At 41.7% G+C, this 25,815-nt stretch overlaps 2 gene segments (V, D, J or C); both read right to left on the reverse strand.

Moving 5' to 3' along the window:
• Positions 1 to 16,050: 16,050 nt before the first annotated feature.
• Positions 16,051 to 25,815, reverse strand: part of LOC131518051 (immunoglobulin heavy variable 3-74-like) — a 56,259-nt gene continuing 46,494 nt past the window's right edge. Inside the window, 1 exon segment of the V gene segment in view lies at positions 16,051 to 16,580. Within this exon segment, the coding sequence occupies positions 16,051 to 16,580 (530 nt within the window).
• On the reverse strand, positions 24,648 to 25,117 carry LOC131517890 (immunoglobulin heavy variable 1-69-2-like). The segment is given in 2 exon segments: positions 24,648 to 24,986; positions 25,066 to 25,117. Coding segments are annotated over 2 exon segments (366 nt in total).

The raw sequence follows: 25,815 nt of genomic DNA on the forward strand, positions 1-25,815 counted from the left end.
TCCTTTCCTTCCCCATCCCACCTCGGCAAATGGAGTATCCAGTGCAAGTACCTAGGACTATAGGCGTGTGCCACTGAGTCTGGCTGCAACCCCCACGCCAGATTGTTGTAGCCAATACACAGGGTTCCCGGTGCCCAGCTCCTGTTCAGAGGACTCTTTTCCAGAGGGACAGAATGTCAGTGACCCCAAGCTGTTTGCTGTTGACGCCAAGCCCCTGCAGGTGTCACCGAGATGTGGGACTCATTGTATGCAGCCCCACTTCCAGGATGGAGGCTTTGCCCTGGGCACAGTCCACTAGGGATGCTGGGAGCCTGGTCGCCCCAGACCTGACTTATATGGCAGGAATCTCATGCCACCAGGACAAGCAAGCCACAAGGAAATAAAGGTGCCACCCGCCCCTAAACTGATCCCTCCTTTTGTCCCCACCTGCAGCTTCAGAGTTTTGCTCAGGGCAGGGGGGACCTGGAGCAATCCACTAAACCAAGGTGAAAATCTGTTCTGGTACAACCGAGTTCATTTCCAGCTGAGTGTGAGGAAGGTCTGGGCCTCATGTTGTGGGAGAGTCAGGTGCAGGAGACAAATGGCTTCAGTGGAGGATTCCTAACCTACTCCTGCTCACCAGCAGGAGAGAGCAAGAGCCAGGGACAGTGGAGGGAACAGCTGCTTTCAGAACACATTTGAGATTCTGTTCTCAGCAACTCTCCATTCAGAGAAGTCCGAGGTGGTGAGGTTCTGTCTGTGGAGACTCCATACATCAGAGCATTGTTGAACATAGGACAACATTCAACATGCAGCAGAGGAATTTATCATGTGGGGGTGGGTCAGAAAGTGATAAAGTCTAACCAAACACTGTCACCTAGGCTGTCACATCTAGGCTGGCTGTGTGAATGTCTCAGGCCACACCACCTCTGTAGTCTTTGAGACTAGTTTCATTCCCTCACATCATGTCTTTGAGGTTATCCTAGTTTCAGGTCTGCATCAATAGTGTCACATTTCTGTGGAAAAGCATCCCATTGATGGAAGTTTTATACTTGGTTTATTCCTTTATATTTAGAACGACTTTTGACTTATTCTTAGCTTCTAACACTAAGAAAGATACTATACATATGTACACACCATTTATTTTCAGAGCATGGGATTTCATTCTGGAGAAAGTTCTCGGGAGTGGTATTTCCAGGTTACATGTTAAGTCATCCATGTATAATTTCATGAGTAACAGCCAATGATTTTCCAGATCTGGTGTTCATTTTTTATTCCTACCTGCAGTGTTTGAGGCCCCCAGAGTGCTGCATGCTCACCTGGATGGTGTTGCCAGTGTTCCCTTCATACCTGAGCCCTCAGGGTGTGTGCATAAGGCATCTATTGCATTCTTGATTAGAATTTCCTTGCCAATCGATGGTGTGAAGAGACTTTTCCTGTCCTTACTAATGTGTCTACAACCTCTAGGACGGGATGTTTACTACGCAAGGCTGTGCTTGTTTTATAGAGGGTTGTTTCCTTTCTTCCTATTGACTGTTGAGGGTTCTTAGCATATTCACGATGCAGGTCCTTGGTGGTTATGCAGTTTGTGAATATTGTCTCTTCCTATGTAACTTGTCTTACTGCTATTTCCTCATTGGCAGAAAAAAACATCCGATTTTCACAAAATGTAATTATACCATTTCTTCTTATGGGTCTTGTGTTCTGAGCTTTAATTTTGGTTTTCAGGATGATTAATTGTGACTAATATCTATTTTGTAATGTTTATACTTGAGAGAGAGACAGAATGTGAGTGGTGGAGAGGCAGACAGAGGGGAGACACAGAATCTGAAGCAGGCTCCCGGCTCTGAGCTGTCAGCAGAGAGCCTGACAGGATGCTCAAACTCTTGAACTGTGACATCACGACCTGAGCTGAAGTAGATGCTTACAGCGACTGAATCACCCAGGCACCCGACTTATTTCCTGATTTACAATGTAAATAAAAGTCTTTTTTTCTGGTTTCTCTCAATGTTGAATTGTTCCCTAAGTGGTCTCTGGTGACTTAGTGTTTTGTTGTTTAAGTTTATGGACTCCAGTAACTCAGTTTCATGGCATGGTTTTTTGATAACTATATGGTCAATTCTGTTGTCATGCTGTAATTGAACTTCAAATTTCATAAGAGATTCTGTGTGTGTCTCTCTGGACAGATTGCTCATCACATATGATAGATGTGCTCCTGGGGTCAAAAAACGCGTTTCCCTTTCCAGGTGTTGGGCTTTCTCTATGTCTCAGGAGCCATCGAGCTCTGTGCACACAACCTAGTTCTTGACACAGGATTTTCCCTTCACAATTCTATGTAAAACCCTGAAAATTCATATTATGCATTGTCACTGTCAGACACTTCATGAATAGAACACACTAAAATGTTATATCATTTCCTGAAACTATTTCCTAAAATTATTTTACTCTTGCATGTTTGGGGGTATGATTTTTCTTTCTCCTTCAAAGGGGAGTTCATATCTGCATTTGTGGAATTCTTCCAGCCTCCTCATCCCCTAATGCTTTTCCAACATGCTGTACAGTGTTTCACGAAGTGCATATTTAGGTTTATTTGTACTCTGCCACATTCGGTGATAGGAGTGTAAGACAGGCTGAACCATATAGCTGGGTTTTTGTTTTTTTGTTGTTGTTGTTCGGTTCCCATGTAAGTGATCTGTCATATTGAATGTTTATAGAAAAGATAGCCCCTCACTTTCATACACCACTAACAGGGGACATGGTCCTTTTTAAAAGAAAAGGCAAAGGAAGACAAGGGAGCTGAGACACAAGGTTGGGGAAAGAAACCTACAGGCTGGCAGGAAGGGTCATCTCTCCAGACTTTCCAGTTCTGCAGATGTGGGTCCCTGCTGAAGCCCAACTTGGGTTCTTGTGCAGGTGTCTGGACAAGCGGCCCATGAGATATGGGCACATAGGATTTGGAAAGGGTTGCTGTAGTTTGAGTTCCAGCCCACCTGGCACTGCTGTGAAAATTCATGCATATGTTAACTTATGTCCACGACCAGTTAGGGATAAAATGGGTAAATTCAGGAAGTTAGGCTCACTACCTTAGATTCCATGTTCATGAAAATTTGTGACAACATTTCTCCCTTCCTTTTTTTTTTTCTTCACTACTATAATTATTAAATTTGTGTTTAAATTTTGGTTAGTTGTGTTTCTTAAAATCCCCATATGAGGAAATCATATGATGTTTGTCTTTCTTTGACTGACTTACTTCGCTTAGCATGATACCCTCTAGCTACATCAACATCTTTGCAAATGGCAAGATTTCATTCTTATTTCTGACTGAGTAATATTCTAGTCTATACATATAGCACATTCATCACTCGGTGGATTTTTGGTCTCTTTCCTCACTTTGGCTCTCATTGGTAATGCTGCTGTAAACATTGGGGCGCATGTACCTCCTCAAATCAGAAGTTTTGTATTCTTTGGGTGAATACCTCATAGATCAATTGCTGGAGTGTAAGGTCGTTTCATTTTTAAGATTTTGAACTGTTTTCTGGAATGGCCACACTATGCATTTTCACCAAGAGTATAAAAGTGTTTTCTTTTCTCCTCAGCCTCATCAATATGTCTTGTTTCCTAGTTGTTAGTTTTAGACTTTCTGACAGTTTGAGGTTGTTTCTCATTGTAATTTTCATTTGTATTTCCCTGATGATGAGTGATGTTGAGCATCTTTTTGTGTGTCGGTTAGCCATCTGGATGCTTTGTTTGGAAAAGTGTCTAGTCATGTCTTCTGCCCATTTCTTCACTGGATTAGTTGTATTTTTGGTGTTGAGTTTGATACATCATTTATAGATTTTGGATAGTAAGCCTTTATGAGAGTTGTCATTTGCAAACACCTTTCTCAATTCTGTAGGTTGCCTTTAGTATAGTTGTTTGTTTCTTTAGAGCAGAAGCTTTTTATTTTGATGGAGCCCCAGTTTTGAATGTTTGCTATTGTTTCCTTTGCCTTCTGAGATGCGTCTACTAAGAAGTGGCAATGTCCAGTGTCAAAGAATTTGCTGCCTGAGTTCTCCTCTAGGATTTTGATGGTCTCTTGTCTCACGTTTACGTCTTTCACCCATTTTGAATTTATTTTTGTGTGTGGGGTAAGAAAGTGACTCGGTTTCATTCTTCTGCATCTTCTGGTCTGGTGTGCCCAACACCATTTGTTGACAAAATTGTCTTTTTTCCATTACTTACTCTTTCCTGTTTCAGCCAAGATGAGGGGACCATACATTTGTGAGTCCATATCTGGGTTAACCTTTCTGTTCTATTGACCTGTGTGTCTCTTTTGTGCTTGTGGCATACTGTCTTGATGACTACAGCTTTGTAATATAGCATGAAGCCTTCAATCACGAAGTCTCCTGTTTGTGTAGCAAAGACATGTCAATAATATTTGCTCCTTCAATCCTTAACATTGACTGTGTTTCCATTTCTTTCTGTCATCCTCAGTTTCTTTCATCATGTTATATAGTTTTCAGAGTATAGATCTTTGAACTCTTTAGGTATCCTATTATTTTTTGTACAATATTAAATGGGATGGATTTCTTTTTTTTTTTATTTGTCTTTTTGTTTCTTCACGATTGCTGTATAGAAATGCAATAGAATTCTGTATGTTGATTTTTTATCTTGTGACTTTGCTGAACTGATGTATCAGTTCTTGCAATGTTTTGGTGGAGTCTTGGGTTTTCTATGTAGAGTGTCATGTCATCTGTGAAGAGTGGAAGTTTGACTTCTTCCTTTCCAATTCGAATGTCCTTGTTTCTTTTTGTTGTCTGTTTGTGTGGTTAAAGCTTCCAGGAATATGTTAGGTAGAATTATGAGAGTGGGCATTCTTGTGTTCGTGACATTAGAGGAAATTTGTTTTCCCAGTGAGGATATTAGCTGTGGGGTTTTCATATATGGACTTTATGGAGTCGAGGTATTTTTCCTCTATCCCTTGTTGAGGGTTTTTATCAAGAAAGGATGTTTTACTTTGTCAAAAGTTATTATTATGTTTGCCTCGATTGAGAGGGTAATATAGTTGTTATCCTTTCTCTTATTACTGTGATGTATTACAGTGATTTATTTGTGAATATTGAGCCACCCTTACAGCCAAGGAGTAAATCCCACCCTATCATGGTAAGTGATATTTTAATGTATTGTTGGATTCGATTGGAAAGTATTTTCTTGAGAATTGTTGCATCCATGCTCATTAGGGCTAACGGCCTGTAAGTCTCGTTTTTAGTGGGGTTTAATCTGGTTTGGAACCATGGTCATACTGACCTTATAGAATGAGTTTGGCAGTTTTCTTTCCGTTTCTATTATTTGGAATAGTTTGAGAAGACTAGAATATTCTATTCTACTTAAATAGAATATTTACACTCTAATTATCCGGTAGAATTCACCTGTGAAGCCATGAAGCCCTCGACTTTGTGTGTCAGTAGGTTTTTTATTACTGATTCAATTTATTTGCTCCTTTCAGTCTGTTCAGGTTTCCTATTTCTTCACATTTAAGTTTAGTTAGTTTATATCATTCTGGTAATTTATCCATGTCTTTCAGATTGACCAATTTTTTGGCATATAAATTCCAAAATATTTTTTTATAATTGTATTTCTCTGGTGTTAGTTGTGATCTCTCCTCTCAAATTTGTGATTATATTTACTTAGTCCTGGAGGAAGATGGCAGTGTAGGAGGACGTTGGGCTCACTGGGTCCTGCTGATCACTTAGATTCCACTCACATCTGCCTAATTTACCCAGGAAACCACCAGAAGACTAGCAGAATGGACTCTCTGGAGCCAAGCATAGACGAGAGGCCCACAGAAGTGGATAGGAAGGTTGGAGAAGCGGTCCACGCTACATGGACTGGGTGGAGGGAAAAAGGCAGTGGAGGTGCAGCCAGCCCACCCAGCAGGGCAGAGCCCCCAAATCTGGCTTGCAAAAGCAGAGGGGCTGGATGGAGTGTGTTCTGACAGCCAGTGGGAATTAACATCTGGAATGTTATAATTCAACCGCGCTGCTCAGAGAGCGGGAGGGCTAAAGGACAATGGGGGAGAGAGTTGTTGAGCCCCACAGGATAGAGCTCAGCTTGGCGGGGAACAAAGGCACAGGGAAGAGCCATTTCCCTTGCCCATCCCCCAGCCAAAATCCCAAAGGGAACCAGTTCCTGGCACGAACTTGCTTGCGCTGCACAAATACCCAATGCTGTGTTTCTGAGGATCCATCCCTCTAATGGGTCTGCCTCCCTCCCAGTGCCACAGGGCTCCTCCTGAAGTGGACCACCAAAGGAAAAGCGAGCTGAACCTGCCCCTCCCACCCCTGTGCATCTTGTGGATCCATCCAGGCTAATATGTCAGATCCCATCAAAGCAGCACCCAAGCCTGGAAGTGTGCAAGTAGCCCAGAGGCCACACCATTCCACAGTGAGTCCTGCCCCTGGGAAAGGGGAAGATAAGGTATACAGTAGTCTGTCTGACTGTGGCTCCAGCGGTGGGCTGGGGGCAGATATCCGGTCTGACTGCAGCCCCACCCACCAATGGAAGTTACTCCAGACAGCACAGGGGAAGAACCCTGCAGTTCCGCGCCACTCCAGGGACTCTCCAAAATGATGAATCGGAAGAATTCTACCCATCAGAAACTACAGGAAATAGCTACAACTAATGAACTGATCAAAAACAATTTAAGCAGTATAGTAGAAAATGAATTTAAAATAATAGTCATAAAATTAATCGCTGGTCTTGAAAAAAGTATAGAAGACAGCAGAGAATCTACTAATACAGAGATCAAGGGACTAAGAAACAGTGAGGAGGAGCTAAAAATGCTATAAATGAGCTGCAAAACAAAATGGAGGCGACCACAGCTCATATTGAAGAGGCAGAGGAGAGAATAGGTGAATTAGAAGATAAAATTATAGACAAAGAAGAAGCAGAGAAAGAGAGATAAAAAAATCCAGGAGTATGAGGGGAGACTTAGAGAATTATGTGACATAATTAAATGAAATAATACATGCATAATTGGGATTCTAGAGGAGGAAGAGGCAAAGGTGCTGAAGGTGTACTTGAAGGAATTATAGCTGAGAACTTCCTTTATGTGGGGGAAGGAAAAAGGCATTGAAATCCAAGAGGCACAGAGAACTCCCTTCAGATGTAACTTGAATCGATGTTCTTCATGACATATCATAGTGAAACTGGCAGAATACAAGGATAAAGAGAGAATTCTGAAAGCAGCTAGAGATAAACATGCTCTAACATATAAAGGGAGACCAAAAGACTAGTGACGGATCTCTCTACTGAAACTTGGCAGGCCAGAAAGGAATGGCAAGAAATCTTCAGTGTGATGAACAGAAAAATAATGCAGCTGAGAATCTTTTATCCAGCAAGTCTGTCATGTAGAATAGAAGAAGAGAAAGAGGTCTTCCCAAACAAAGAAAAACTGAAGGAATTCATCACCACTAAACCAGCTCTAAAGAGATCCTAGGGGGGACCATGTGAGACAAAGTACCAGAGACATCACTACAAGTATGAAACCTACAGATATCACAATGACTCTAAACCTATATCTTTCTATAATAACACTGAATGTAAATGGACTAAATGCTCCAACCAAAAGATATAGGGTATCAGAATGGGTAAAAAAACAAGACCCATCTATTTGCTGTCTACAGTAGACTCATTTTATACCTGAGGATACCTTCAGATTGAAAGTGAGGGGATAGAGAACCAACTATCATGATATTGGAAGTCAAAAGAAAGCTGGAGTAGCCATACTTATAACAGACAAACTAGACTTTAAAGGCTGTAACAAGAGATGAAGAAGGGCATTATATAATAATTACAGGGTCTATCCATCAAGAAGAGCTAAGAATTATAAATGTTTATGAACCAAATACGGGAGCCCCCAAATATATATAACAAGCACAAACATAAGCAACCTTATTGATAAGAATGTGGTAATTGCAGGGGACTTTAATACTCCACTTACAACAGAGCATAGATCATCTAGACACAGGATCAATAAAGAAACAAGGGCCCTGAACGAGACACTGGATCAGATGGACTTGACAGATATATGTAGAACTCTGCACCCCAAAGCAACGGAATATACCTTCTTCTTGAGTGCACATGGAACCTTCTCCAAGATAGATCATGTACTGGGTCATAAAAGAACCCTGCATAAGTATACAAGAATTGAGATCATACCATGCATACTTTCAGACCACAATGAGATGAAACTTGAAATCAACCACAAGAAAAAGTCTGGAAAGCCTCCAAAAGCATGGAGGTTAAAGAACACCCTACTAAAGAATGAATGGATCAACCAGGCAATTAGAGAAGAAATTTAAAAATATATGGAAACAAATGAAAATGAAAATTCAACAAACCAAAGGCTTTGGGATGCAGCAAGGGCAGTCCTGAGAGGAAAATACATTGCAATCCAGGCCCATCTCAAGAAACAAGAAAAATCCCAAATACGAAATCTAACAGCACATGTAAAGGAAAAGAAGCAGAACAGCAAAGACACCCCAAACCCAGCAGAAGGAGAGAAATAATAAAGATCAGAGCAGAAATAAACAATACAGAATCTAAAAAAACTGTAGAGCTAATCAATGAAACCAAGAGTTGGGTTTTTTTGAAAAAATAAAGAAAATTGATACACCTGGAGCCAGTCTTCTCTAAAAGAAAGGGAGATGACCCAAATAGATAAAATCATGAATGAAAATGGAATTATTACAACCACTCCCTCAGAAACACAAGCAATTATCAGGGAATACTATGAAAAATTATATGCCAACAAACTGGACAACCTGGAAGAAATGGACAAATTCCTAAGCAGCCACACACTTCCAAAACTCAAACAGGAAAAAATAGAAAGCTTGAACAGACCCAAAACCAGCAAAGAAACTGAATCAGTTATCAAAAATCTCCCAACAAATAAGAGTTCAGGACCAGATGGCTTCCCAGGGGAATTCTACCAGACATTAAAGCAGAGATAATACCTAACCTTCTCAATCTATTCCAAAAAAAATAGAAAGGGAAGGAAAACTTCCAGACTCATTCTATGTAATCAGCATTACTTTGATTCCTAAACCAGACAGAGACCCAGGAGAAAAAGAGTACAGGCCAATATCCCTGATGAATATGGATGCAAAAGTTCTCAATAAGATACTCGCAAATCGAATTCAACAGCATATAAAAATAATTATTTACCATGATCAAGTGGGATTCATCACTGGGCTGCAGCGCTGGTTCAACATTCGCAAATCAATCAATGTGATACATCACATTAATAAAAGAAAAGATAAGAACCATATGATCCTGTCAATCGATGTAGAAAGAGCATTTGACAAAATTCAAAATCGTTTCTTAAAAAAAACCCTCAAGACACTCGGGATAGAAGGAACCTACTTAAGCATCATAAAAGGCATTTATGAAAATCCCACAGCTGATATCATCCTCAATGGGGAAACACTGAGAGCTTTCTCCCTGAGATCAGCAACACGACAGGGATGTCCACTCTCACCGCTGTTGTTTAACATAGTGTTGGAAGTTCTAGCATCAGCAACCAGACAAGAAAAGAAAATCAAGGCATCAAAATTGGCAAAGATGGAGTTAAGGTTTCACATTTTGCAGATGACATGATATTATATATGGAAAACCTGATGACTCCACCAAAAGTCTGCTAGAACTGATACATGAGTTCAGTAAAATCTCAGGATACAAAATCAGTGTACAGAAATCAGTTGCATTCTTATACACTAACAGTGAAGCAACAGAAAGACAAATAAAGAAAGTGACTCCATTCACAATTGCACCAAGAATCATAAAATACCTTGGAATAAACCTAACCAAAGATGTAAAAGATCTGTATGCTGAAAACTATAGAAAGTTTATGAAGGAAATTGAAGAAGATATAAAGAAATGGAAAAACATTCCGTGCTCATGAATTGGAAGAATGAATATTGTTAAAATGTCAATACTACCCAAAGCTATCTACACATTCAATGCAATCCCAATCAAAACCGCACCAGCATTCTTCTCGAAGGTAGAACCAGCAATCCTAAAATTTGTATGGAACCACGAAAGGCCCCAAATAGCCAAAGTAATTTTGAAGAAGAATTCCAAAGCGGGTATCACAATCCCAGACTTTACCCTCTACCACAAAGCTATAATCATCAAGACAGCATGGTATTGGCACAAAAAGAGACACATAGACCAATGGAATAGAATAGAAACCCCAAAGATAGACCCACAAAACTAATCTAGACCTGCGAACTAATCTTTGACAAAGCAGGATATAATATCCAATGGAAAAAAAAGAGTCTCTTTTACAAATGATGCTGGGAGAACTGAGCAGCAACATGCATAAGGATGAAACTAGACCACTTTCTTACACCATTCACAAAAACAAACTAAAAATGGATAAAGAACCCGACTCTGAGACAGGAGACTCAGACTTTCTCGTAGAGGAGAAAGCAGGGAAAAACTCTGACCTCAGCTGCAGCAATTTCTTACTTGACCCAACACCAAAGGCAAGGGAATTAAAAGCAAAAATGAACTATTGGGACCTCATGAAGATAAAAAGCTTCTGCACCACAAAGCAAACAATCAACAAAACTAAAAGGAAACCAATGGAATGGGGAAAGATATTTGCAAGAGACATATTGGACAAAGGGCTAGTATCCAAAATGTATAAAGAGCTCACCAAAGTCCCCACCTGAAAAACAAATAATCCAGTGAAGAAATGGGCAGAAAACATGAATAGACACTTCTCTAAAGAAGACATCCAGATGGGCATCAGGCACATGAAAAGATGCTCAAAGTCGCTCCTCATCAGGGAAATACAAATCAAAACCACACTGAGATATCACCTCATGCCAGTCAAAGTGGTCAAAATGAACAAAACAGGAGACTATAGATGCTGGAGAGGATGTGGAGAAACGGGAACCCTCTTGCACTGTTGGTGGGAATGCAAACTGGTGCAGCCGCTCTGGAAAACAGTGTGGAGGTTCCTCAAAAAATTAAAAATAGACCTACCCTATGACCCAGCAGTAGCACTGCTAGGAATTTACCCAAGGGGTACAGGAGTGCTGATGCATAGGGGCACTTGTACCCCAACGTTTATAGCAGCACTCTCAACAATAGCTAAATTATGCAAAGAGCCTAAATGTCCATCAACTGACAAATGGATAAAGAAATTGTGGTTTATATACACAATGGAATACTACGTGGCAATGAGAAAGAATGAAATATGGCCTTTTGTAGCAACATGGATGGAACTGGAGAGTGTTATGCTAAGTGAAATAAGTCATACAGATAAGGACATATGTTTTCACTCCTATGTGGATTCTGAGAAACTTAACAGACGACCATGGGGGTGGGGAAGGCAAATAATGGTTGGAGAGGGAGGGAGCCAAAACAGAAGAGACTCCTCAAAACTTAGAACAAACTGAGGGTATATGGGGGGTGGGACGAGGGGAGGATGGGTGATGGCCACTGAGGAGGGCACCTTTTGGGATGAGCACTGGGTGTTGTATGGAAACAAATTTGAAAATAAATTTCATATTAAAAAAATTACTTAGTCCTTTCTCTTTTGTTTTTGCTAAGTATGGCCTCGGTTTATCATTTTTAGTTATGCTTCCAAAACCCAGCTTATAGTTTCATTGATCTGTTCTACTGTTTTTGTTTGTTTCTTTATCATTTATTTCTGGTCTAGTGTTCTTTATTTACCTTCTCCTGCTGGCTTCAGCGTTCATTTTCTGTTCATTTCCTAGCTTGTTTAGGTGTAACATGGTTGTGTGTTTGAGATTTTTCTTCTTTCTTGAGTTTGGCCTGTATTGCTATATATTTCCCTCTTCCAACCAGTTTTGCTGCATCCGTATCATTTGACACTGGCATGTTTCCGTTTTCATTTGCTTCCACGTATTTTTTACTGTTTCCTTAATTTCCTGAAAATCTCATACAATCTTTACTACAGTGTCTTTAACTTCATGTATTATTGGTGTTGCCAAAGGTTTCTTGTGGTTGACTTCAAGTTTCATAGTGTCCTGGTCTGAAAATATGCTTGGTATTATGTCAATCTTTTTGTACTTGTAGAGGGCTGATTTGTGACATAGTATGTGATCTGTTCTGGGGAATGTTCTATGTGCACTCAAAAGGAATGTGTATTCTGCTGTTTAGAATGGAATGTTCTGAATATATCTGTTAAGTCCATTTGGTCCAGTGTGTCTTCCTTAGCCATTGATTCCTTATTGATTTTCAGCTTAGATGATGTGTCCATTGTTGTAAGTGGAGCGTTAAAGTTCTCTATTATTATTATTATTATTATTATTATTATTATTGTATTGTTATCAATTAGTTTCTTTATGTTTCTTATTAACTGATTTATATATATCAGTGGTTACAATTTTAGCATATAAAGATTTAAAACTTTGTATCTTCTCATTGGATAGACCAGTTTATGATGATATACTGCCTTCCTCATCTCTTGTAACAGATTTTGGTTAAAATCTAGTTAGTGTCATACGTGTATGGTACTACAACTTGCTTTCGACGTCCGTTAGCATGATAAATTGCTATCCCTCCCCTCACTTTCAATCTACAGGTGTTTGGGTTGAAGATGAGTCTATTGTATGCAGTGTATAGAAGGTCTTGTATTTTTTTTATCCATTATGTTTTCCTATGCCTTTTGATTGGAGCATGTTGCCCTTTTACATTCCCAGTGATTATTCATAGATATAAATTTAGTGCCATTGTGTTACCTCTCAAATCACTATTTATGGAGATTTTCTCTGCTTATTTCTAGTCTTTGTTTCTTTTAGTCTTCCTTACCCACTCAAAGAGTCCCATTTAATATTTCTCAAAGGGTTGGTTAAATGCCACGAACTCCTTTGGTTTTTGTTTGGGAAATTCTCTCTCTCCTTGTATCTGAATGACAGCCTTGATGGGTAAGGATTCTTGGCTGCATATTTTTGAATTGGGCATGTTGAGGATATCATGCCACTCCTTTCTTGCCTGCAGGTTTCTGTGGAGACATCTGCCATAATCTTTTATGTCTTCCCTTTTTAGTTAGCGACTGCTTTTGACTTGCTGCTTTTAGTGTTTTCCTTTCTATGTGTACTTTGCTAATTTTACTGTTATATGTCTTTGTGTTGCCTGACTTTTTTTTTATTTTACTGGGAGTTCTCTGTGACTCATAGATGTGGACGACTGTTTCTTTCACCAGTTTGTGGACATTTTCCACTATAATGCACTCAGATAAAACTTTTCCTTTTTTTTCTCCCTCTCGTTTTGCTCAGGGACTCCTTTTTTTTTTTTCACTATATGAAGTTTATTGTCAAATTGGTTTCTATACAACACCCAGTGCTCATCCCAAAAGGTGCCCTCCTCAATACCCATCACCCACCCTCCCCTCCCTCCCACCCCCCATCAACCCTCAGTGTGTTCTGTTTTTAAGAGTCTCTTACACTTTGGCTCTCTCCCACTCTCACCTCCTTTTTTTTCCTTCCCCTCCCCCATGGGTTTCTGTTAAGTTTTTCAGGATCCACATAAGAGTGAAACATATGGTATCTGTCTTTTTCTGTATGGCTTATTGCACTTAGCATAACACTCTCCAGTTCCATCCATGTTGCTACAAAAGGCCATATTTCATTCTTTCTCATTGCCACGTAGTACTCCTTTGTGTATATAAACCACAATGTCTCAGGGACTCCTTTGAAAAGAATTTTATTTCACTTTTTGGAGTTGCTGAGTTCCCGAAGTATACGTTTGAGATGCAATATTTAGTTTTCCTCTTCTTTCCTGCTTCATTTCCCCCATAATTTTATCTTCTCTGTCACTTACTCACTCATCTGCTTCTTTCCACCTGAGGTCATTATATACAATCAGTTTCACATCCCGTTTATAGCATTTGTAACGTTTCAGACTGACAAGTTTTTAGGTCTTTTCTATATGTAGACAGGGTATCCTCCTGTCTTGTTTGCTTTCTTGAAGCACAGCTAGTGTCCTTATGATAGTTTTTAAAAATTATTTTCACTTATTATAGTTTTTAAAAATTCTGTTTGAGGCATATTTGTTATATGTGTTTTAATTATATCCCTTACAATGACCTTTTATCGTTTATTCTTTTGGAATGCATTCCTCCATCAGTCTGTATGTCTGTCTCTGCTTTCTTAAGTTTTTCGGAAAATCCTGTTATGTTTTCTGCTTCTAGAGTAGTGTCTTCATGACAAGTGTTTACATACTGTTGAGGACCTGATATTCTGGAAGCATTTCTTGCATGTGCTGTGTGCACTGTGCTGTCATGTATTGGCTGCTGTGTCCCTCAAGTCAGTCCTCTGCAGGTTTCTCCTTGCCTCCAGTAGGGAGTTTTTCAACTTTGTCCAGTGTTGTGTTTTAACTAATTGAGTTTGTTCTGACAGTTAAAAGAGGCTAATTCCTATCTCCCCTAGAAGTGAAGCTTTTCCTCACTATATGGTCAGTAGACTTGGTGCCTGTGGGGGTATATGGTGGTCTTTGGAGGGAGGGGCGTGGTGCTGGTCTGGGTTCCAGGCAGTCTTTTCCTAGTAAGGAAGCATCTGAGTAAGACAATGGGGGGGTGGATCTTGGTGTCACTGGCTCAGCTTCTACTGGGGGGTGCTGTGCTGCTCACTGAACTCTGTCCATGCTGGTTGGCGGGGGGAAATATTGGCATCAGCAACCCCTCTAGTCCCTGCAGTTGGAGTTCCCAGCCGCCCCTGTTCAGGAAGCCCTCCCACAGAGAGAAAAATCTGTACTCGTTGGTCCCAGTCAGAATCCTGCCTTCACCCTGTCTGTGTCCAAGCCATTGGCCCACCTGGTGGCACAGAGCTCTTATGTTTTATATCAGGAGCTCTAGCTGGGTTTCAAAAGTCCAAACTGTATGAACTCAATATTATAGGGACCCCACCGATCCTCTGGGAGAGGGCTTTTCTGTGCTGTGGCTGGAGCTGGTTATCCCAGAAGGGCAGTTGCACGAACATTAGGGGCTTGGAGTTCATGGTAAAGAACATCAAGAAGGCAGCGTCCAGTTAGGTGCTCTTAGCAGAGGCTCCAATGCTAATGACCAGGGCAGTGCAATGGTGCCTGTCAGCTCTCGTGTCCCATGAGAGGCAATGCCCCCTCTCCAAAATGCACTCCAAGAAGGGACTGTCTCTCCCTATGCCAGCCAGGGGACCCTCAGATCGCAGTGCCCCCCCCATTGGTCTTTGCTCTCCTTCTTCACAGGAGCACTTCCATGCCCACCAGGCTCCACCCCCGTGACAGCATGGACTTCTAAATCTTTAGTCTTGGAACTCCACATTTACAGGAGGTTGACTTCATGATTACCTTATTTTAATCTTGACTGCGTCATGGGTGCCCAGATTAACCACTCCTTCTGAGTATGTCTGATATGTGTTTGCAGAAGAGATTGGCATTTCCATCCATGTTTTCTTTCTGCCTAGGCATCACCCATTCCATTATAGTTCTGAGTAGAACCCGATGCAGAGGGAGGAAGAATTCCCTCATTTTTACTTCCCATGTGCTTGTTTGAACTGGACATTGGTCTCCTCTTGCCCTTGTTCTGAGAGCTACATCATCAGCTCTGCAGGTTCTGAGACTAGACTATTTCATAATCAGGCGAGAATTACACCATTGGTTTTCCTGGGTCCCCAACTTGTGACAGTAGATCATGGGACTTCTCAACATATTTTGTCATGGAAACCAATGTGCTTTGGATTCTGTTGCTCAAGGGAATCCTGACTAATACATGGAGATGATTCATCTCTTGTTTAGAGGAATTGAATAAAGCTGTAGCTCATTTAATGTCCTGAGTAGCAAATGCCAGGAGGGAAGAGTCACGTTGTTTGATTGGGACAAGTGATGGGTGAAGATAATGGGGAGCTGTGGGATCCTGTGGTCCTGGCTGCACAGGGAGTGCATCTGGGACTGCTTTAAGGTTCAGCTGTTGTGCCTCAGGAAATCTATAATTCACTCATGTTGAGGGACAGGAATAAGCAATGCAAACAACTGTGTCTTTGTGCATGTTAGTGCAGTTTTCCTATGACAACACAGTTGCTAATTCAGAAAGTTAATAGGTAAGCACAGGATCCTGTGTCCAGGAACTGCTGTGTTGAGAGGAAACCCCAGACCCTGACAGGAAACCTGCCTGTATCCTCCAACTGCACCTGCTCCTGGGAACACAAAGCAGAATTGTGCATAGTGTTCGCCCCCTGGTGGTGCTGATCCCCTCCTGCAGGGAGGTTTGTGTCTGGGCTCCCAGTGAGGTCCCCTCACTGTGTCTTTCGCACAGTAATATGTGGCCGTGTCCTCGGTCTTGAGGCTGTTCATCTGCAGATACAGCGTATTCTTGGCCTTGTCTATGGAGATGGTGAATTGGCCCTTCACGGAGTCTGCGTAGCCTGTGCTACTTCCATCAGTATAAATGCGTGCGACCCACTGCAGCCCCTTCCCTGGAGCCTGGCGGACCCAGTGCATGTAGTAGCTACTGAAGGTGAATCCAGAGGCCACACAGGTGAGTCTCAGGGACCCCCCAGGCTTCACCAGGTCTCCTCCAGACTCCACCAGCTGCTCGTCACACAGGACACCTGCAGACACGAGACATCTTGGTCAGGAAACTGTCACACATCCACTGTCTCACTCATATCCACTCACAGACTCAGTGTCCCTCGTTCACCATGAATTACCTTTTAAAAGAGCAACCAGGAAAACCCAGCCCAGCACAAACTCCATGGTGAGGTGTGTGTGTTCTGTGCTGATCACAGAATGGGAACACCTGGGACTCCCGGGGCTGGGGCTCCACTCCCAGCTGCAGGGTTGGAGCCCGACTGGTTTAATCAGCACAGGGAGGGCCCTATTTGCATATCCTCTGACTATATATCAGGCTCCAGACTTAGATTTGTTTCAAATTTAAAACCAGTGTTTGAGAGGCACTTCTAGATCACTTCTTGCAGAAGGGACTGTGACAGTATAAATAATTCTAATCTGTGAACACAGTGATCTTTTCATCTGTGTTTGCCATTTTACATGTCTTTTTCCCAGCAGGTCATGTTTGGTATGTTATTTTACTTTTTAGTGAAATTTAATCCTAAATACTTTATTTTGTGCCATATATTTTAATGTGTGTTTATTTTTGTGTGACAGATAGAGGGAAGGAGAGAGAGATCAGAGAGAGAGAAGGGGACAGAGAATCCCAAGCAGGCTCTGCACAATCATTGCAGACCCTGCCTTAGAATTAAACTCAGGAACCATGAGATCATGACCTGAGCCAAAGTCAACAGTAGGCACTTAACGGATTGAGTCACACAGATGCTCCATTTTGTGCCATTTTCAATTGTGTGATTTTGTTATTTTTTTCATATACTATGTTTTAGGTGTGTGGAAATACAACATATTTTTGTATGTTGATTTGTATCCTGAACTTTTCCTGAGTTTATTAGTTCTAATACTTTTTTTTATGGAGTTTCTAAGATTTCACTATAAGTTCATGTGATTCTCAAACAATTTTCTTCTTACTGATTTGCATGTCTTTATTTCATTTTCTTACCTAATTTTTATGGGTACATCTTCAACTTGTAGGACCAGAAAGGGTTTTCCTTCTTTGCTTCTGTGTTCTTTGTCTGGTCTAAGGATTCAACTGACATAAGACAGATCTACAGAAGAGAATAAATTTCATTTTGCATGTGCACAAGCTTCCTAATAATATGACACCCAGAGAATGAAGAAAGTAGGTGGCACTTGTGCCTTTTAGAATAAAAAAACAATGGATTTGTGAAGAGTTAACAAGACAGAGATTTCGATTTGGGCAAGTCAATTAGTGAGGAATTAACAAGGCTTGTTTGCACAGCCTTCTTGGTGCTAAAGTTCCCATTTCTGGTGTAAGGATGGTTCTTCCATTCTGGTAGAGGGAAAGGAAGTTTCCCAGGAGAGATTTATTTCCTGCTCTCAAGGGGACAAAGGAGGGTCACAGTTTCCTTAGACTAGCTGTTACTCAAGTGACTTTCCTCCAAATAAGCCATGTGACAAGATGACATACATTGGGTGCCATATTTTACTGGTCTTCATGTTACCATGCAGAATACCTATGTAGGGAATGAGAATCCTTGCCCGGCTCCTAATATGACAGGAAAAGCGTCAGTTTTTCCCTGTTAAATATGCTGTCAGGTGTGGGCTTTTCATCTACGGCCACAATTTTGTGGAGGTAATTTCTTTCTTTCCCTCAGTTGCTGAGATTTTTTTTTTTCAACGTTTTTAATTTATTTTTGGGACAGAGAGAGAGAGCATGAACGGGGGAGGGGCAGAGAGAGAGGGAGACACAGAATCGGAAACAGGCTCCAGGCTCCGAGCCATCAGCCCAGAGACCGACGCGGGGCTCAAACTCACGGACCGCGAGATCGTGACCTGGCTGAAGTCGGACGCTTAACCGACTGCGCCACCCAGGCGCCCCTGAGATTTTTTAATAATGACAATTTGTTGAATTTTGTCTCGTTTTATATATATCAATAGATGATGATATAGGTGATCAATAGATGTGACTGCATTGTCACATATGACCCTTTCATTGTGCTGTTGCATTCACTATGCTAGGAGTTTTGCATGTATGTCCATCTGAGATATTGGCCTTTAGTTTCTCTTCTTATGGTGTCTTTCGATTTTGCAGCATAGTAAAGTTGGTCTTGTAGATGAGTTGGGGCATATTCCTTTCTTTTCAGTTTTTGGTAAGAGTCTGAGAGGTATTGGCATTAAATATCCTTTATATTTTGATACAATTCATAGATAAAGTCCTCTGTTACCAAGCTGAATTTTTTTCTTTAGGGGCGGGATATGATTAGATTATAGATTCAATCTTACTTGCTTTAATTCTGTTAATTTTCTATTTCTTCATGTATAGTCTTGTGGATTGTATAACTCTAGAAACTGCCTAGTTGCCCCTTAGTTATCTAATAATGGGTCTATAATTATCTAGGGATTTTCTGTTATTGTTCTTCACTTCTTTGGTGTCAGTTATGTCCCCTCCTTAATTCTGATTGTATCTGTTTGAGTTTTACTTATTTCCTAGTAGAGATGCTTTTTCAATTGCATTTAGCTTTCCAGATATCAATTTCGATTTGTTAATTTTTTGTATTATTACACTCCTTATTCCTTTTATCTGTTCTAATAATTTCTAATGTTAGTTGAGTTAATAAAAATGCCAATGAATGTATCTGGGAAATTCTTATTTATATGGTACCACAAAGCACACGGAAGTGAGAAAACAATCCTGAGAAAGAAGAACAAACCTGGAGACAGCACACGTCCTTCTTTCTAAGTATATTGCATAGGTACATTGTCTATAACACTGTGCTGCTGGCATACAGTCAGACACACAGACCAGTGGCGCAGGTTACAGAGACCAGGATGAAATGTGTCTGGATGCAGTCAGCATATCCTCCATGAGATTTCATAGAATTAAAATTAGGGAAAAAATGGCCTCTTTCACAAATGGTTTTGAATTCCAGTGAGTAAAATAATGACATTTGGTCCTTATCTTATACCATACAGATATGTAGACTCCCATTCAGCCCCTTCCCTGGAGTCTGGCAGACCCACCTTATCAATTAGCTACTGAAGGTGAATCTAGAGACTGCACAGGAGAGTCTCAGGGACCCCCTCCCCTGCCAGGCATCATCAGGTCTCCCCGTGACTCCAACAGCTCTACGTCACACAAGACATCTACAGATACAAGTCAGGAAAATGTCACACATCCACTGTTTCTCTCACTCATATCCACTAACATAGTCAGTGTTTCTTGTTCATCATGAATTACTGTTTAAAATCGAACCACGGAAAACCAAAGTGAACCCAAACTCCATGGTGAGATGTCTGTGTTCTGTTCTGATCACTGAATGTGAACACTTAGGGGCTGGGGCTCTTCTCCCAGCTACAGTTTCAGGGATGGGAGGGTTTAATCAGCATACAGATGTCCTTTGACAATATAGTAAATTTTGCAACAGAATCCTCAAGAAGCCAGTGACCTTTGGCAGGTGTAAGGGATGGGGCAGTGTTTGGTGTCACAGTATCTTTCAGAACATTGTGATTTATTAATTTGTGATTTTGCTGCAGTGATTATAAGTACCCATGATAATCCTTAATTTCACATATGAACCCAAACACTTGAGGTAAGAATCAGTATACCACCATTGTACAGGTGAACAGATACACTGCGGCAGAGATGGATTGTGTGCATGTCCAAGATCACGTATGATGTGAGAGTAGTCCCAGTATCTGGACCTGTGCTCCCCATCGGAGGACCCACCTGCCTCCTGAACCACATGCAGGACAAGGCTGGACATCCCAGTGAGGTTTGCAGGTTCCTGACCTTCTAGAAGTCCCAGGAGAGTGATGGATGGAAGCCAGGTCTATTCTGTCACAAGTTGGAGAGAGTGAGAAGCCTCGACAGAGACTCACAGAGCTGATGGAGATGCCAGGGGTTTTCTACAAACACAAGGGGTCATTTACACATGAACTCTATGTGGACATCAATGGAAACCCTCAATAATGGGCTTCTGGGTGGCTCAGTTGGTTAAGTGTCCGATTTTGACTCAGGTCATGATCTCACAGTTTATGAGTCTGAGCCTTGTGTCGGGCTCTGTGCTGACAGCTCAGAGCCTGGAGACTGCTTCATATTCAGATACTGTGTCTCCTCTCTCTCTCTTCCCCTCCACCGCACGTACTCTGCCTCTCTCCCTCTTAAAAATAAATAAACATTAAAAAAAGAAAGGTTCAATGAAGTTAAAATGGTTGAATTTTATTATAATATGTTGAAGGCAAAACACCTGAGATCAGGAAGGATGATGTTAATTAAAAATATTTCTTCATCTATGAAATGGAGAACATTATTCTTCTAAACTCTTGTTAATGTGAGAATGATCAAAGATGTATTTATCCCAGTGTCTGACCCTGGGAAAATCTGTGTATTCCCCTTATCATGGTTTATTTAAACAGGGAGGACACTTGTGTGTTTCCACAGCTTTTACAAACTCTTTGCTGTGTTTATGTCAGAAGAAGTGTGCAGAGCCTGGATCTGAAAGCCCTTGAGAGGAGACCAGTCCTCAACCAATCTCTTGTCCTGGATCATGAGCTCCCTGGTCTCTGAGTTCCCCCTGGTGGTTGTGGTTGCCCCCGGTGGTCCCCGTGCTCCTGTTGTTTCACAGACCCCTGCAGAGTTACAGTGACTCCTTTATTCCCCTCCCCATTTATGCAACATGCAAGGGTGAGACCCTTCCATCATGAGCACTGCAGACCCTTCTGTTCACAGGATGTCTCCTCCTACATATTTTCCATCTTTCAACCCTTCACTCTGCTTCTTGCCTATAAATATACAGTTATATTTCCTTTAATCATTGGTGAGCAACAATCTTGAATAGTTATTCTTATCAGCTGGCAAGAGTCAGAAGAACTTTTCATTTGATAATCGAGAGAACAAAAGAAATATTTTTGGGCTCAGAAATTCTACTTTCATGAAACTGGGATAAATGTGCTCAGCTTCAGACATGTACCACCTTCAAGAAAAAAGGAAGTGTCAATCCCAGAGACAAGTTGGAGTCTGAGATTCAGAGCATTCTGTCTTTGAACCTAACGGGTTTCCCAAGATTGATAATCAAATTGTTTCTTGTTGGTGATGCACTTCTAAATTACACTGTATTTCTTCTGGGATAGGAATGTCAGTACCTGTTATGTTATGGTTACCATGCAGAAGCTTTCAGAAAACAAACATGGTTTTCTAGAAATGCAGGTCAGCTTATGGAGAGAGTTTCACCTCAGGATGGAAGGCACCACAGTCTCACCCTACCCAAGCTACATGGTTAGATTTGGGGTTTTAGAGGTAGTGAAATTTAGGTACGTTTTGGACTTGACTTAATATTTAATGATTTGACATGTTGGAGGATTTGGGGGTGTGGTAATGTGAGTGTCATGTGGGATGGAGGTGAACTTTCCCTGACATCAGTGTGGACTGTGGTCGTCTATGTCATTCTTGAACCTGTGTAGAATAACTTATGTGGCCAAAGGTACTTGTCACATGAGATTAATTTTGACACATTGATATTACTGCCATGTGTATGAGTCTGGGGATGGAGTTCAGGACACAGATGGGCAGTCACCAAATGTCCATCTCGGAACTGAAGATGAGTAGGTCCTGAAGACAGCACATCTGTGGGAGGGAATACCTTGAGAATTGTGGGATGAAACCCCTCATTACCAGGCACAGACACTTTCTTGCATGAAGTTCAAGTCTCCCTCTGGATCTGAGTGTCTAACTGAACCCAGGTGGATATGCATGGATGTCCCCAAAATGCTCTGAGGTGAAGAGAAACGGTAAGGAAAGAAACATGAAGAAAGACAGATAACAGCAAGGAAAGACACATAAAGGATTCATTGCAATTGAGAGAGGACTTCTGGGGCTGACATGCATCCTGTTTTCTGCAGCCTTGATTGGACGATGTTGGATACTAGCCAGTCGAGGTCAGGGGCAGCCCTACAAACTGGGCTCTGGGATGTAAGACCAGAACCATAGCCACCCTAAGCTGACTGTATTGTGGACAAGTGACATGACTCGGGAGGTCCCTCACCTGAGGGTAAAGAGATGTTCTGGCCACCCTGTGGCCCCCCACCCTCTGAGGTCACTCCCTCCAAATGTTATACATTCACAGCTTCTATTGTATGTGAAATGTACCCTCTCTCAGTAAGGCGATGGTCCACTGCTGGTTGTGGGAGGATCCATCCTTGTGACCTTGTCTCTGGTATAAACCTCCTCTCTGTCTTCTAAGAATGAAAGCAAAGTTCCCCTTAACATGCAGCTAAAATCCAATATTGTGCCCTCACTTAGATCCAATTATTTTTCGGTGTAAATCACTAGTGAAATTGTCATCTGTTTGGAAATTCCCTTCAGAAGCAAGTACTGGAATACATGGGTGGTGTCAGGTGGTGTAGACCAGTGGAACAGCCCATGTAAACATGCATCCTCAAGGCTGAGCTTGTTCCCTAGTGATGAATGGGAAGTACAAGAATGCCAGCTGACACTAGTCTGTACTTTCTGAGTACCCAGCAGACCTGGGTGAACGGGCCTGTTCCAGGAGCAAGAACTTCTACACACAGGCAATACATAGATGCCAGCTGTCTAGACAGACTGCCCATGAGATGTGGTCACAGAGGAGCTGGGAAGGGCAGCTGGGGTTTGAATTCCAACTTACGTGGCACCAACATTGGGAATCATGAGTATGTTTGTTAATTAATGTCCACTACCCGTTAGGGATAAAATGGGTAAATGCAAGTTGTTAGACTCACTGCCCTAGATCCCATTGGTTATGACCATTTGTAACATTTGTCCCCTTCCTTTTTTTCCCCTGTTTTTTAATGTCTGAAGATTTTATTTATTTACATCTTTGTTAGTTAACATGTAGTGTAGTTTTAGTTTTGGGAATAAAATTTAGTGATTCATCATATACGTTAACACCCAGTGCGCATCACAACAAGTAACCTACATAATCTCCATCACCCGTTTTAGCTATTTGAATCAGAATGTTTGTGTCCTTTGTGTAACTACCTTGTAGAGAAATTGGCGGGACATAAGGTAATTCTATGTTAACTTTTTAAACTCTTCTCCAGTGTGGTCACACCACTTTGCATTCCCACCAAGAGTATAGGAAGGTTCCTCTGTCTCCACATCCTTGCCCATATCTGTTGTTTCCTGAATTGTTCATTTTAGCCATTCTGACAGGTGTGAGGTGGTATCTTATCATGATTTTGAATTGTTTTTCCCCAATGATGAGTGATGTTGAGCATCTTTTCATGTGTCTCTTAGCCATCCAGATGTTTTCTTTGGAAAAGTGTCTGCTCATGTCTTTTGATCATTCACTGGATATTTGTTCTTCTGTGTTTGTTAAGTTCTTACAGATTTTGGATACTAACTCTTACCACGTATGTCATTTTCAAGTATCTTCACTCCTCTGTCAGTTGCCACTTAGTGTTGTTGACTGTTTCCTTCACTGTGCAGAAGCTTTTTATCTTGATGAGGTCCCAATAGTTCATTTTTTGCTTTTGTTTTCCTTGCCTCTAGAGGCATGTCTATTAAGAAGTTGCTGAGGTCGAGGTCAAAGAGGTTTCTGCCTGTTTTCTTTTATAGATGTTGGTGCTTTTTGGTCTTACATTTAGGTTTTTCATCCATTTTGAATATATTTTTGTGTTTGCTGTAGGAAAGTGTTCCAGATTCAATCTTCCTCATGTTACTATCCAGTTTTCCCAGCACCATTTGCTGAACAGACTGTTCAGCAAATCTGGTTCTCTATTCTCTCCCATTCATGTATGTGTCTATTTTTGTGCCAGTACCATACTTTCTTGATGAGTACAGCTTCGTAATACAGCTTGAAGTCTCTTGTTCATGTAAGTATATGGTTCCTGGTAAAACAAACTTTGTAAACCAGACCCGAGTAGGTAAGCACAGAATCATGTGTCCAGAGAGGCTTTCTGGGGGAAACTGCTGTATGGAGAGGAAGCCCCAGGCCATGGCACAAAACCTTCCAACAACCCCTACCTGCACCTGCTCCTGGGAACACAAACAGAATGGTGCATAGTGTGCACCCCCTGGAGGTCCTGATCTTCTTCTACAGGGTGGTTTGTGTCTGGGCTCACAGTGACAACCCCTCACTGTGTCCTTGCATAGTAATACATGGCCGTGTCTGCAGACCTCTGACTGCTTAGCTCCATGTAGGCTGTGTTTGTGGATGTGTCTGCTGTCAGAGTGAGTGTGCCCTGGAACTTCTGTGCATAGCTTGTAGAATCATCTTCAGGGTCAATGCTTCCCATCCACTCAAGCCCTTGTGCAGGAGCCTGTCGCACCCAGTGCATATAGTAATCAGTGAAGCTGTATCCAGATACTTTGCAGAAGATCTTCACTGATGCCCCAGGCTCCCTCACTTCAGCCCCAGACTCCACCAGCAAAACCTGGGAGTGCACACCTGTAGAGAGGGGACAAGAGTGGATGAAATCAATGTTGACTGTTCCTGGTCCTCTCCTGTGTCCAGGGACTTGGCTGACCCTTAGCTGTCGCCACTGCCACCAGGTAGAGGATTCTCCAGCTCCAGTCCATTGTGAGGGGATGTGTCTCAGGGTCTCCGGTAGAGGATGGCGTTTTACGGTGATGCTCTCAGGGCACAGACACACCCATACTTAACCTAGTGCTCTGAGGTCTATTTGCATAGTCATGAGACAGAGTATTTCATACACAGGACCAGAACCATCTGGAGACGGTCCCAGAGACCGTGTACATTGGGACTCAGAGAGCACCAGTCTAATCCTTGTTTGAGGACATGGGTCCTTGGCCAGGTTCCTGAACTGTGTGCAGACTGAGCTCCTGCCACTGAGTGATAAGACCTTACAGAAAATTCTCCCCATTGTGGACCAGTATTGAACGAGGCAGAGACCACCTGAACCTGTTGTTGGCTCTGATATCTGAACGTCTTATTCCTGGAAAAGCGTGTCTCCAAACTGCTGCACAAAATCGGATAATAAATGCGTCCTGGCTTCCATCTCTTAGATGAAGAAATCTACAAGCCTTGGACTAGCAGCGTCTTCAAGTGTCTTCTCACTGCCTGAGTTCATTAAATGCTCTGATGGAACAGGATATTTAAACACCCTTTAGCATCCATCATCCTGCTCATATTTTAGATTGCTTTCTGGAAAAGGAAACACTGGCTCCTGACAGGAAAGCCTTCCTCACCCCTTGTGCACCTACTAACCTGGGGTATCAGCCTGGTGCTGGGTAGTACTGAAAGCTCCCTGCAGTCT

The sequence above is a fragment of the Neofelis nebulosa genome, chromosome 7 (assembly GCF_028018385.1).
Source record: "Neofelis nebulosa isolate mNeoNeb1 chromosome 7, mNeoNeb1.pri, whole genome shotgun sequence".
Lineage (NCBI taxonomy): Eukaryota > Metazoa > Chordata > Mammalia > Carnivora > Felidae > Neofelis > Neofelis nebulosa.